Source organism: Henningerozyma blattae, chromosome 6 (assembly GCF_000315915.1).
Source record: "Henningerozyma blattae CBS 6284 chromosome 6, complete genome".
Lineage (NCBI taxonomy): Eukaryota > Fungi > Ascomycota > Saccharomycetes > Saccharomycetales > Saccharomycetaceae > Henningerozyma > Henningerozyma blattae.
Genome location: NC_020190.1, coordinates 517,589 through 531,934, shown reverse-complemented (window position 1 = coordinate 531,934; position 14,346 = coordinate 517,589). Strand labels below are relative to the sequence as shown.

The 14,346-nt window shown below is 33.9% G+C and overlaps 4 protein-coding genes across 4 annotated transcripts; all 4 read left to right on the top strand.

Moving 5' to 3' along the window:
• Positions 1–1,050: 1,050 nt before the first annotated feature.
• Positions 1,051–4,953, top strand: SEC31 (Sec31p; the record flags this gene model as incomplete). Its single annotated transcript, XM_004181227.1, has 1 exon — positions 1,051–4,953. The coding sequence occupies one exon, from the start codon at positions 1,051–1,053 to the stop codon at positions 4,951–4,953; it is 3,903 nt and encodes a 1,300-aa protein (XP_004181275.1).
• A 1,853-nt stretch (positions 4,954–6,806) lies between these two features.
• Positions 6,807–9,449, top strand: TBLA0F02130 (sugar porter family MFS transporter; the record flags this gene model as incomplete). Its single annotated transcript, XM_004181226.1, has 1 exon — positions 6,807–9,449. One exon carries the CDS (start codon positions 6,807–6,809, stop codon positions 9,447–9,449), a length of 2,643 nt encoding a protein of 880 aa, XP_004181274.1.
• A 1,215-nt stretch (positions 9,450–10,664) lies between these two features.
• On the top strand, positions 10,665–11,819 carry TBLA0F02120 (ditrans,polycis-polyprenyl diphosphate synthase; the record flags this gene model as incomplete). Its single annotated transcript, XM_004181225.1, has 1 exon — positions 10,665–11,819. One exon carries the CDS (start codon positions 10,665–10,667, stop codon positions 11,817–11,819), a length of 1,155 nt encoding a protein of 384 aa, XP_004181273.1.
• Positions 11,820–12,960: 1,141 nt separating this feature from the next.
• Positions 12,961–13,506, top strand: TBLA0F02110 (uncharacterized protein; the record flags this gene model as incomplete). The annotated part of the gene is made up of 1 exon (XM_004181224.1): positions 12,961–13,506. One exon carries the CDS (start codon positions 12,961–12,963, stop codon positions 13,504–13,506), a length of 546 nt encoding a protein of 181 aa, XP_004181272.1.
• Positions 13,507–14,346: the final 840 nt, after the last annotated feature.

Sequence of the window (14,346 nt, the reverse complement as noted above, 5' to 3'; positions counted from 1 at the left end):
GCTGTTCACACCAAAACATAAAACATATAAGAAAAAATTACTTTTACATAATAAAAGTCAAAATATTACTTTCTTACTACATTAATACCATACCACTTCTTACTACCAAATCTATCTTGATACAGCCGCCCAACCCTAAGCTGCCCCAGTCTTACCCGCGATGACCCAAAACAGCAAATAAAAGCACGTGCACATACCCGTTGAAGACTTCCAGCCTATCCTGCCGTGTCCCATGATGTCCCGCGTCCCGCCACTTTTCCCACCAAAAAATAATAAAGAAAATAAAAAAATTTGCCCCCGAAAAGAAAAACACGTCGCCTTCAGTGCCTCAGAAACGTTCGTACCACCAGCCTAAAATAGAACACGAACCACCATTTAGTATGAGCCACGGAATTACAGACAGAGAGAAGAAACAAACAAACAAACGAGTAAGCTCAATAATTATTATGCTCAATTCGTAAAATGAAACTTGAAAATTGTAATTTGTAATTGAAACCTGAAATTGAAACTTGAGATTGAAATCGAAAACAACTAGCTTCATCAACCTAGACAAACACAGAAACAAACTCAAGGTTAATTGTTGCAAAATTCGAAATTCGAAATTCGAAACTCGAAAATTATTCTCCATCAAATCAATTAATCCATAGACTCCAGATTAATCGATCCAGCAAAAAAAAATATTGTGATATATTTTGATTCCCTTCGATTCAATTCTTTTAATGGATATATTGTTAAATAACTCTAGAATATATTTATAAATATATATACATATTCAGATATTTTGAATTTCAATTGTATTATACTTTTTTTTGACACCCTAGAAACCTACGAAAAGAGTTTTAAGCTTGTTTCAGCAGAAAAAACACACACTTTATTGGGATTAAAATCACTCGAATATATTATTCTTTTTTTTTTTATTTTTGCATTATCATTATCGTTTTTGGTGTGGGATTAGAAAACTAGATTCATTATTATTATTATTATTATTATTATTATTATTATTATTACTTTCTTCTTTAGAATTCCTTCACTTTCAATAAAAAGTTCATCATGGTGAAATTGGCCGAATATTCTCGTACAGCAACTTTTGCTTGGTCGAGAAATAAAATACCTACATTAGTCACTGGTACTGCCTCCGGTACTGTTGATGCTGATTTTTCTAGTGATTCAACTTTGGAATTATGGTCATTATTATCCACCGATAAATTGAACCCTGTTGTTTCTGTTGAAGCTAATGCCAAATTTAACGATATCGACTGGTCAATTGATAATAAATATATTGCCGGTGCTCTAGATAATGGTATGGTTGAATTATTTAAGACAAATTCAAAAGATACATTGAAATCCATTAAAAAATTATCCAAACATGGCACTTCAGTAACTACTGTTAATTTTAATGCGAAACAAGAAAATGTCTTAGCATCTGGTTCCAAAAATGGTGAAATTTTTATTTGGGATTTGAATAAATGTATAGATCAAAGTAATGATTCTTATTCACCATTGACTCCAGGGATGGCCATGACGCCTGTGGAAGAAATCACTTCTTTAGCTTGGAATCAATCTTTATCTCATGTCTTTGCATCTGCTGGTAATACAAGTTATGCATCAATTTGGGATTTGAAAGCTAAAAAGGAAGTTATCCATTTAAGTTATACTTCTCCAAGTTCCTCCCTAAAACCACAATTATCTGTAGTTGAATGGCATCCAGAAAATTCCACAAGAGTTGCTACTGCTTCAAATAGTGATAATGAACCAATCATTTTAATTTGGGATTTAAGAAACGCTAATACTCCTTTACAAATCCTGGAAAACGGTAATTCCAAAGGTATCCTTTCGTTGGATTGGTGCAAACATGATTCTAATTTATTACTTTCTTCTGGTAGAGACAATACCGCGGTTCTTTGGAATCCAGAAGAAGGTAAAGAATTAACTCAATATCCTTCTAGATCCAATTGGTGTTTCAAGACCAAGTTCGCTCCTGAAGCTCCAGATTTATTCGCTTGTGCCTCCTTCGATGGTAAAGTCGAAATTCAAACTTTGCAAAATTTAACTAACAATTTTGATAAAGAAGAAAATGCAACAAAACAAAAAGAATCTGAAACTGATTTTTGGAATAATGTTAGTAATGAACAATCAAATGAAAAACCCACTATTTTTAATATTCAAGCTCCAAATTGGTATGGCAATAAATCTCCTGCTGCTTCTTGGGCATTTGGCGGGAAATTAGTTCAAATCACCCCTGACGGCAAAGGTGTCTCTATTACAAAGCCAGAATTACCAGGTTTACAATTAAATTCTTTGTTAGATGAAGCCATAAAATCCAAGGATTTCTCATCAATTATTAATCAAAGATTAACAAAGACTATTAATGATATAAATGAAGAAGATTGGAATATGCTAGAAAAATTATCGGTCGATGGTAAAGATATTTTCTTAAAGGAATCTTTACAATTTGATGATGAAGAAGAAGATGAAGAAGAAGATGAAGACGAAGCAGTTAAAAAGAGTGGTAAGGAAAAGAAAGAAATTGATGAAGGTGAATTGTTCTTCGCTCAAGTCGAATCCAAATATCAACCAAAGGGCAAATTTAAACTAGGTAAAGAGTTGGATCAAACTATTGCTAATAACTTAATCAAAAAAAACTATAAATCTGCAGTTATGTCAACTTTGAAAGATGACTCATTATTAGAGGCCATGATTATTGCTATGGATAGTAATGATGAAAGTTTGAAGGAATCTGTCAAACAAGCTTACTTCACTAAGTATGCTGAAAAATCATCTTTATCAAGATTCTTATATTCTATCTCTGAAAAGAATATGGACGACTTGGTTGATAATTTAGATGTTTCTCAATGGAAATATGTTGCTAAATCGATCCTTACCTATTGCGATGATGATACAACAAAGAGAAATGAACTATTAATTAAATTAGGTGATAGGTTATTAGATGAAGACAGTCGTCAAGATGCTATTATATTATATCTATCTGCCAACTCGATTGATAAGATTGCTTCTATTTGGGTAAATGAATTTAAATCATTGGAAGAAAATGTCTTACAGAAAAAAGATACTGCTTATGAAGCTCACTCTGAAACTTTATCCGAATTTGTTGAAAGATTCACCGTATTTTCAAGCTTTGTAGGTTCCAATTTATCCATTACCAATGAAGATTTAATTTCCAAATTCATGGAATTTGTTAACATTACTTCTGCCACTGGTAATTTTGATCTAGCCTACACTTTCTTGGAAACTTTACCAAGTGATAATGCAGATGTTATTACAGAAAAGGAACGTGTCTTATTAGCTTCTGGTAAATCTGTAGCCAAGAAAGCTACTCCTACCACTGCTGCCACTACTGTTACTGGTAGATCTGCCAGTAACAAGGCTACACCTACATTACCTGGCTTGCCAAATAATTCACACCCTAATGCTGCAAAGAGACCATTATATGGTGGATTACCATCTAACACTTCTATCAATTCTGCTTACGCTCCAGTGACACCAAATACCAGTGTATTTAGTCCAAATGCCCCTCCAACTCAAGCTTTCCCATTCCCCAACACTCAACCAACAAGTATGTTAGGATCTCAACCAATGTCTCCAATTGTCAATAAACCAAACCCATATACTCCAGCTGTTCCTACTGCTCCAATTCCATCCGCTAACACCCGTACCGGTAGTGCAAATGGATCTTCTAAATATGCACCACCTCAGGGCTCTAATACTCCAACTAATTATTATGAACCACAAAAAGCTAGTGTCCCAGCTTCCACTTCTAGTCCCGTTAATAATCCATATGCTCCACCACCAAATTTTATCCACCAGGCTAATCCATTGAAAAACATTAATGAATTTACTGCACCACCTCCACAAAATGGCAAGAGTGGAGCTTCTGGTCAAACTCCACACTTAAATAAGAAAGCTAATTTTGGATGGAATGATTTGCCAATTGGTAAAGACGCTACTCAAGCCAAACCAAGTCGTGCTAAAGCAGTTTCCATCCAACCATCAAATTCTGGTACTCCATCACCAGGTGTTTATGGTAATGCAAATGCTTCATCTATGGTAGGTCCACCAGTCTCTAGACATGCCTCCAATACTATGCCACATGCATTCCCTCCTCCTGCTAAGAGTTCAAGAAAGGCTTCTTTGAATAATAGTACTGTTTCTACTCCAAACATTTCTCAAGCTCCATCCCATTCTACATCTGCATATGCTCCACAAGAACAATTACCAGTTTCTTCTCCTAACACCCGCCCAATCATGCCTACTCAACCATACACTAATCCATATGCTCCATCTGCTGCAGCTAATCCTTTACCACAACCTCCTACCAACCCATATGCACCATCAGCTTCATCTAACGCTGCTACTCCTGGTGTAGCAATTCCTGTCAATCCATATGCTACGAATAGTAATGGTATGGGTAGCGCACCACCCCAAAGAACAACACAACGACCTTCCGGCCCTCCACCTATCAATGCTAGAAAGAAGAAAGAAGATGCTTTGCCTCCACCTCCTCCACAATCTACTTCCGTTCCAATTTCTACTCCCCCATCAACTACTACACCAATTGCCTCAACAGCATCTGCTGCAGTCGGTGAGTTGGTAGAAGAAAAACAAGAACTAACTGAAAAAGAACAAGAAATTGTTGACTTTTTCACTGAAGAATTAAAGAGAGTTTCACCATTAATTCCACAAGAATATTCTAAACAATTGAAAGATTGTAAGAAAAGATTGAACATCTTATTTGACCATTTACGTAAGAAAGATTTATTAACTGATGTTACTATCGATAAATTGACAGAAATCTTCAAGTTAATGAAACAACAAAAGTATTCTGAATCAATGGAATTATATGTTGATATTGCTACAAACCATGCACACGAAGGTGGTAATTGGTTAACCGGTGTTAAGAGATTGATTGGTATCGCAGAAGCAACTAAAAATTGATATAATTTTTTTTCCATAAAAAAAGAACAAGCTAAATGGTAACAGAAACGAAGATACTAAACACCCATTGCAATATATATATATATATAGATCTCCTTACGTAACATATTTATTTATTGGACTTACTTTATTATTTTTTTACATTGGTTTATTCAAGAAACCATCATATATAATATAACTATACTCACTAAAAAACAATGCTATAAAATATGTGAAAGAAAAATTCAAAAACACAAAGATATAAGCAATATCTCAAGAGGAGGTGGAGAACAAGGCTCTCCTAGAAACCTTACACCACAAAATACTATATAAAGATGAATACGTATATCCATAAACTAACTGATATTAGATAATGGCACCTCAGGTATCTTGAGATATATTCTTCTGATAATTCAATAAGAGTCCGATATGTGACAAGGAGAGTTCTCCGATAAATCGAAATATAATTTTACCTACGCAAGAAGTTATGTTTTTAGTTTAATACCATAAGAGACTACGAGAAATATACATCATTCATCTTCTAAAGCATTGCCAAGCAAGAAATAGTATGCTATTAAGCTTTATTGCCTTTTTTCAAGCCTGGAACGACTAAAACTATGGAGAAGCGGTTGTATATCATAGACACTTTAATTGTTTATAAATTCAGTCACTCACAGAAATAAAACTGGATGAAACGGGATGAAATTACGTTTAAAAACGAATGTTTATATAAATATTCGATGAAAATATTTGATGCATGTTGTCATTCCTTTAATTCTTTACCATTAGCTGCCTTAATGTCAGAGCAATATTTCTGTGTTCATGGTGGGATTTCTCCTGAATTAAAACATGTGAATGATGTTAATAAGATTAACAGATTTAGAGAAATTCCTTCAAGAGATGAAATGAAAATATTTCTAGAAGCGTAAAGACCATGAGCCTGAGTTTATCATAGATCGAGTTTCTCAGAAAGGGCACTAAGACTCTGCACGGGCCCACAGAAATGGCGTGGCCAGATTCCCCAGAGAAAAGAAGAATGCTTTGAGGGAAGGTGCCAAAACATTAGAGAGTTTCTTTACACAATTCTGCCAGGTAGCTTACAAATATATGGCACAACAGGATACATATAGGCTGTATTCCCTCTTTAAGCCTTTTTTTCCAACTTTTTCAGTCCGTGATATTTTAGAAGCGCATTGGGCAGCCAGCGCCTTCTGTCAGCTGGTGTGAGTTCGGAAACTGTAGTGAAGGCTTGTCAAAGGCGCATTTGGTTCCACATTGTAATATCTCTCTTGTCATTGTTTCCGGAAGCGGCAGTGGGAAATGGACATGGAAGTGGAATTTGCACTTTGCCAGTGACAAATGATAGATGGCATTTATAATTAAGTAGTCTTTATAATCATGGCAGAGTTACACTACAATGGATCATCGATATTTTTCAGACTGGGAAATTTTGTTAGAAGCTTATTTATTCCCCATTGCATCGAACTTTCGGATCTGCAGAAGTTTGGCAAACACGACATTACTGGTAGATTGATTCACTGCAGTATACCAGGACCTGCCTCTGTAACTGCGCCCTTCATAATTCAGCATCAATTTAATAATATACTTTGACAGTAACAATTTCGTTATCTGTTACCGCTTTCTTCTTTATTCTTTATACTCTGTGCTTTGCGCTTTGTACTTTATTATTAAATTTGCTACTCCTTTACTAGGTATGAATTTTGAAAAGCAGCTAACAACCTTCAAGCCATCACATTTCTAACAAAACTAAATACAACTAATTCATTTAAGACTACAAAGAACGTATATTTTATCAAACCAGAATCTTGGAAGGATTTTCCCTCCTCATTCCGAAAAATATACACATTATTATAATGGATATATTTAAGACTAAGATAAAATATAAGAGGCGAAAGAATAACAATACTGGAAGTAATAGAACCATAATACCGTCATTAAAAAATGATATTGACATGAATAATGAGCAGAGAATTTCGATGCCCGATGATTCGTTGAATTTCCCTCAGAAGAGACATGGCTTCATAGATGAGAATTTGAAATCTTCTCTAGACCTCAACGAAGCAACCAAGTCGAACCCAATCATATGCAGCAGTTTGGCATGTGAAAATACTCAAGTAATTCATTCGAATGGCTCACAAGGCCTAGATATGACTTCATTTTCTAACGACTCCACTATAGACAATTATGAAACGTTTTTAACTGCACCACCACAGAAGCAATCTCTGATTATGACTATAGCTGTAGGTGCTTTCGTTACAGTGGGTGGATTTCTTTTTGGTTACGATACTGGTTTAATTAACAGTGTACTGGAAATGAAATATGTTTTAGATAATATTGCTCCAAATAACACGTATTTCACAGCTAAGGAGCAATCTATAATGGTTTCATTCTTATCCCTGGGTACCTTCTTAGGTGCATTAATTGCTCCATTCATAGCAGATAGATATGGCAGAAAGATAACAATTATCCTAAGCAGTACCCTTATTTTCTTCTTGGGAAACTCACTTCAAGTAGGCTCACATGGAATTGGACTCTTCGTCGCGGGTAGATTTATATCAGGTGTTGCTATTGGAATGGTTTCTGCCGTAGTGCCTTTATATCAAGCCGAGGCTGCTCCAAAACAGTTAAGAGGCACTATTATTTCTATGTATCAATGGGCAATCACTTGGGGATTATTAGTTTCTTCTGCTGTATCACAAGGCACTAAAAATATAAACAATCCTTCTTCTTATAGAATACCTATCGGTCTGCAATATGTTTGGGCTGCGTTCTTAGCTGCAGGGATGCTTTTTTTACCTGAAAGTCCAAGATTTTATGTTCTTCGTGATAATCTAGATGAAGCTGCAAGATCGTTATCCTTTTTAAGGGGTGTTCCTGTTCATGATTCAGCATTATTAGAAGAATTGGTAGAAATTAAAGCAAATTATGATTATGAAGCTGCTGTAGGATCCACTTCATTTTGGGATTGCTTTATATCTACTGAAACAAGGCCAAAGGAAACTTTAAGAATGTTTACTGGCCTAGGTATTCAAGCTTTCCAGCAATTTGCTGGTATTAATTTTGTCTTCTATTATGGTGTCAATTTTTTTGAAAAAACAGCCGTTGAAAGTAGTTACATCATATCATTTATTACTTATGCTGTAAATGTTTTTTTCAATGTTCCAGGTTTACTTTTAGTAGAATATATTGGTAGACGTGATTTACTAATCTCTGGTGGAATATTAATGACTACGTGCAATTTTATTATTGCAGGTGCTGGCTGTCTATCTGATAATGTTATTTCAAGTAAAGTGATGATTGCATTTATTTGTTGTTTTGTAGCATCGTTCTCTGCAACTTGGGGTGGTACAGTTTGGGTCATTTGTGCTGAATTATTCCCTTTGGGAGTTCGTTCTAAGGCTTCTGCTATGTGTGCTGCTTCTAATTGGTTAGCAAATTTTGTTTGCGCCTTTATTACGCCGTATATCGTAAGTACAGGAAAGAACAAAAATAATCCAGATTCTGATGGTGGTGGCTTTGGTTCCAAGATTTTTTTCATTTGGGGTGGCTGCACCGCTTTAGCTACATTCCTTGCGTATTTCACTATTTATGAAACAAGTGGATTAACTTTAGAAGAAGTTAATGAGTTATATAAGAAATGCCCTACAAGTTTCCAATCAAAAAAATGGAACCGAATTATAAGAAATAAGAATTATGAAGGGTCAGTGGAAGAGCAAAGTGCTATTGAAGCAGTAGAATCTTTGGTAAATAGTAAAAACCTATCTATTAAATCACCTCATTCATTCAATCATAAATCATCTCATTCATTCAATCATAAATCTAATATTCTCAGTAATACAGTAGCTATGATGGATACTGAAGTTTTATCATTCGAAAATTCAGATACTAATAAACAAACTACGATTTTATCTGACAAGAATTTGAATCTAAATACTAAAGAGAATTGTACTTATAATGATGATAACAACAACGATAATGATAATAACCATAATACTGATTTTCAAGATAACATCAATTATACTTCTCTTTTTCCACCTTCACCACCACCTGCATCGCATTTAAATCCCGATAATCCAATGCTACCAAGCACTATATCAAATCTAGTCCCTAGTTTCAATAAGGTACCTAATACACGTAACTCAATCATATCTAATGATAGTGATCATTCTGATACATCAATAGAGCCTACGATACCAATCACTTCACCTCCTTCCATACCAATCCCCCCTCCATCTGTCATGCTAATACCACAATCATCATCTATTCCAATTCCGGAACAATCATTGTTCAATTCTAATATATCTTCTAATACTCCAAGCATTCCTTCATCGTATCATGAATATCAATTACAAACTCCAAACAACTCCAACGGTAACTCTTCAGATGACAATAATAACATTACACAACACATTGGGACTTCGGAATTCCCACAACATTTTAATGATATATTAAACCATCTAAGATGGAGGCTGAACCAAGCAAATACGTTGACTTAGGTAATGGTTTAACGATTAATAGATGCACAAGAGCCCACCATCTTTACCGTCTGATTCAAGCGATGAAGATGATGAATATTCATTTGGTTATTCTAAGAAAAGTGAAGGCAATAATAACAATATGAGTAGTATAAATGAGTACATGGCCCAATTGATGGATAGCCATTCTAATATGAGTGCAACTACAACAAATGATAGATCTTCTTTCCCAACAAACTCTTCCTTAGAAGACTAACGATTCAAATTGTGAATATCTTATAATTATCTGTACCATATCACACGTACTCATATACATACTAGTTATACTCTTGAGCATTAAATTCAAGAGATAATTAATATCCTATACTGCTATTATTCCTCATTATTTTATCCTCACTTCTGTCGCTTTTTTTTTCGTTCAATTCTTTACTGTTTTCATTTTTCATTATTGTTTTTTTAACAATCCAATCCTAATAGGACTTATTGTTTGCATTTTCTTTTGTCTTTTTGCCTGCTAATTAATCAACTCCCAACCATGTGCTCTACTGTAATAATATTAATTTCTGAGACTATTTATCCCTCCTAACATAACTGTATCTGCCTTTCTAATAATGTAGTTATTTTCAACCCCTCCTATATCTAATATATAATATATTCTTCATTTAAACAGAAATAAAATTTCATTTATTTAATTTACGACACTGTCACTTGAAAGATCTAGATCTCGGAGGCCCAACAGAAATGGATATCCCAATCACTTTACACGTCACCCTTTAAACTTTTTTTCCCACTCCGGCTAGAATTTTCCAGACCGCTTTCGGTATTAATGCAGCCTAATCAAGTATGAAGAATGTTTGATGAAGAATGTTTCTGTCTCTGAAAAACTCGTTGGAAAAAAAGAAAACGCTGCCCAACACAGAACTAATCGCAGATGATGGTGGGACCCCACTTGCCATAGGAATTACAGAAGTCGTCTTAGTAGTAACTGACAAGACGAAGGAAGAGTAGAGAGGACAGATGACATTTCCATGTGATGACGGATGGATGCGCTAATATCTTTTGATATTTAAAGATTTTTTTCACTTGACATTGCCGGATATACAGTTAGTAATAGTAGTCGTAGTCTTTCTACAAGTATAGCATTACAAAGATAGTGAGATTTTTTTTTTCACGTTGACTCACTATTTCAAATTACTGTATATAATAATCAAGTGAGGAAATTTCACGTACAAGTGAATGGAAATGGAAGAAATACAAGAATTAGTTTACGCCGATATCCGTAAACCTAAACAACATTTTAAATCTGATGCTGTGGACGAAGTTATAGAAAGTGAAGGCTCCACATTAGTGGCCAGAGACTCAAGTAATTCATCATCAGATGGTAGCTTAAGAAATAGATCACTCTCCCCATCAAAAGAGATGACTCCCGAGATGACTACCAACATGAAATCTAGCGACCACATGGACACTACAGATATAAGCAACCAGTGTAATGGCAAAAGCCAAAAAGATGCCACAATGGAAAAAGAAGCCCGTATACATGACAAGATTTTAGAGAAATCTCAAATACCGTATGGTAAAATGCAATACAGCCTTTATTCTGGGTTATTAGTTGTTTTATCAATCGTGTTTGTTATTTGTAGAGCGATAAATTATATGCTTAATAAACTTAGATTAAAAATCTCCGATATATTAAATACTCATTCTCATTCCCCACAGATTATTAAACATGATATCAAATCATTAGATAAAAAACCTACAAGATTAGGAGCCATTTTAAATAAGAAATCTATTAGTGAAATCAATGGCGGTATTAATGGATTACTGAACGATGCAAGTGAATTAATCTGTTGGACAGTTGCATCTGAAATCCCAACTATAATTCTTTATGATTATAATGGCCAATTGAAGAATCATCTGATGGAATTGAAAAATGAAATCTATGTTAAATTGACTGAATATTTTGGTAAAGGTGCTTCAGAAAATATTCCAAACTACTCAATTAAAATTCCTCATTCTAATAAAACTATTTATTATGATGAATCAAACAAATCCAATAGTTGTATTGAAATTATCTTACTGTCATCTATAGACGGCAAAGGAACTATTGTCGATTTGACCAAGACTATGAGTCAACTCTACCACTCCAACGATCTAAATATTAACGATATCACTGTTGATCTAGTTCAAAATGAATTGACCCAACTGGTGGGTCCAGAACCAGATCTATTACTGATATTCTCTCCATCTTTGGACTTCCAAGACTTCCCACCATGGCATTTAAGACTTACTGAATTTTATTTTGAACAAGATAACGATCAAGTCACTTACTCAACGTTTAGAAATGGGCTAAGAAAGTATGCTGGCTGTAAAGTCAATATTGGGAGATAATAACGCCTTTCCCAGCGCATTCTCATACATCATCTTTTGTTGTCACCACAACAAGCTCCGTGTCCGTATTCATTCTCATATAACAACATAGTTTATCATGTAGCCTTATTAATACATACACTTTATAGACTCCAGATATCTAAACTAGAATATCCATATATCAATTATACTGTGAATCATTGCTGTCATTATATTTTGTGGCACAAAACCGAAAAAAAGAAAGTCGGCCGGTGGCACTGCGCTGTGACCGAAATGGGAAAAATGCGACAGATTTTGTTTGCGAAAATGAAATTGAAAAAAAAAAATAATAAAATTACAAATTGCAAAATTTCAAAAATGAAATTTCTATTTCCATTTCCGTCTTCTGTTCACAATTCGAATTTCGAAATTCGTTGGCTTATTATTTATCACTGATATAAAAACAAAACTCTGAAAACAAATAAATATGGGTGATTTTTAAAGCTGTTTATTAATTATAGATTTGATATATATACATATCACTTTTTTTTTGATAGATTATTAGAAAGTTAAGGATTAAAATAGACAAACCAGCTGGTATGTTTCATTAGTATTATGAAGTTTACGCGTGAGAAAAAGGTTTGATTGTATAAGATATGATTTAGGGTTCGAAGACACGCTTCCGTATTTTTTTTTGGTGTTTACAGCAATATCTTTACGTGATTAGGGGTTGATGACATTGGCATCAATTGATCTCAATGCCATATCATCTCACTGAGTTATATAAAGAAAGCATTAGTTTTTTGATCTCTTATCAAATTGATCTCTAATTGATTCTTTATTTTTTTTTTCCAATTTTTCTTTTTTATTTTTTTTGGGATTGGAAGGGAAAAAGGCTGTCGCCACCTTTCCTTTTCAAAGAAAATGAATTGATCAAGAGCCAATTGATTTTTGTTGATTGCTACTCTAATATAATCATTACTCATTTCTGCGCTGCATATTATTCCCACAATCTTGTATACTAACAAATCAATAAGTACAGTATTTTTCTTCAAAACTTTAATTTTTTTTAATTTCTTTTCCGCTACATTGCATAAATTTATTGATAAACAAATAAATTTGTTAATTGAATAGTTAAAAAAAAACAAAATCAAATATAGATTATAAAATATAACAAGACAAGATGGGTTTATATGCGTCTAAATTGTTCAGTAACCTTTTTGGTAACAGGGAAATGCGTATCCTTATGGTTGGTTTAGATGGTGCTGGTAAGACCACCGTTTTATATAAGTTGAAATTAGGTGAAGTTATTACCACCATTCCAACCATTGGTTTCAATGTTGAAACTGTTCAATATAAGAATATCTCATTTACAGTTTGGGATGTTGGTGGACAAGACAGAATCAGATCCTTATGGAGACATTATTATAGAAACACTGAAGGTGTTATTTTTGTTGTTGATTCCAATGATAGATCTCGTATTGGTGAAGCTAGAGAAGTTATGCAAAGAATGCTAAACGAAGATGAATTAAGAAATGCTTGTTGGTTAGTTTTTGCTAACAAACAAGATTTGCCAGAAGCCATGTCTGCTGCCGAAATCACCGAGAAATTAGGGTTGCACTCCATCAGAAACCGTCCTTGGTTCATCCAAGCCACTTGTGCTACTTCAGGTGAAGGTTTATATGAAGGTTTGGAATGGTTAAGTAATACTTTGAAGAAACAAGGTTAAACTAAATAAATTGTTTCACATTCAATATCCCTACCAAAAATAAAAAAATGAATTTAAAATAACAACATAAATAATTGAAATTAGAGTAATAATTAAGAGAAAAAAATTAAACTAAAACAATAGCAACTTTTTTTAACATAATTATATCTAATCCAATTTAATTCTGCCTCTATTTAATTCACTTTCGAATCAATTCATTTCAATTCAATTCAATTCAATTCAATAAAAATTAATTTAGCCTGTTATAAATCTAACCATATGAAATTCGTAATATAGCCGTCATATAAGTCGTAATATATACTAAACGTAATATAACTGTAATATAACCGTAATTATTCAAGATTATTAATTATATAAAATTTTTTCAATGCGTATAATTTGTACTATACCATCCAATCTATGTTTCTACATCCATTGACATTGAACACTCTTGCATAATGCTTCTATTTCTTTTATTTATCCTGTTGAGATTCCCTTCATTTCCTTTCTATGTTTCCTTCCATAAGTTGTCCCGCGACTTAAGATCAACTAGTTCAACTCCGAACTGAGTCGCATCGTAATCTTAATCTTTCTTGAGGTTTTCGCTGGCTTTCACTAGTGTTCCGGTTTCCCCTTTTGGGACGGCTAAATTTGGAAAAGTTAAAATATTTTGAAAGCCCAAGTTTTCAAAATTTGGACATTCTTTTCTCGGACTGCGTAAATCCAGACACCATAAAAAAGAATATTTTGCGTTAAATTTTTTCGTCTGCTATTTTTCCAGAGGGACTCTGCTAGAAAGGCCGATTGCAAATAGAAGGAGATTCTCCCATGAGACTCTTTCATTCTGATGGGTTTCTGGTG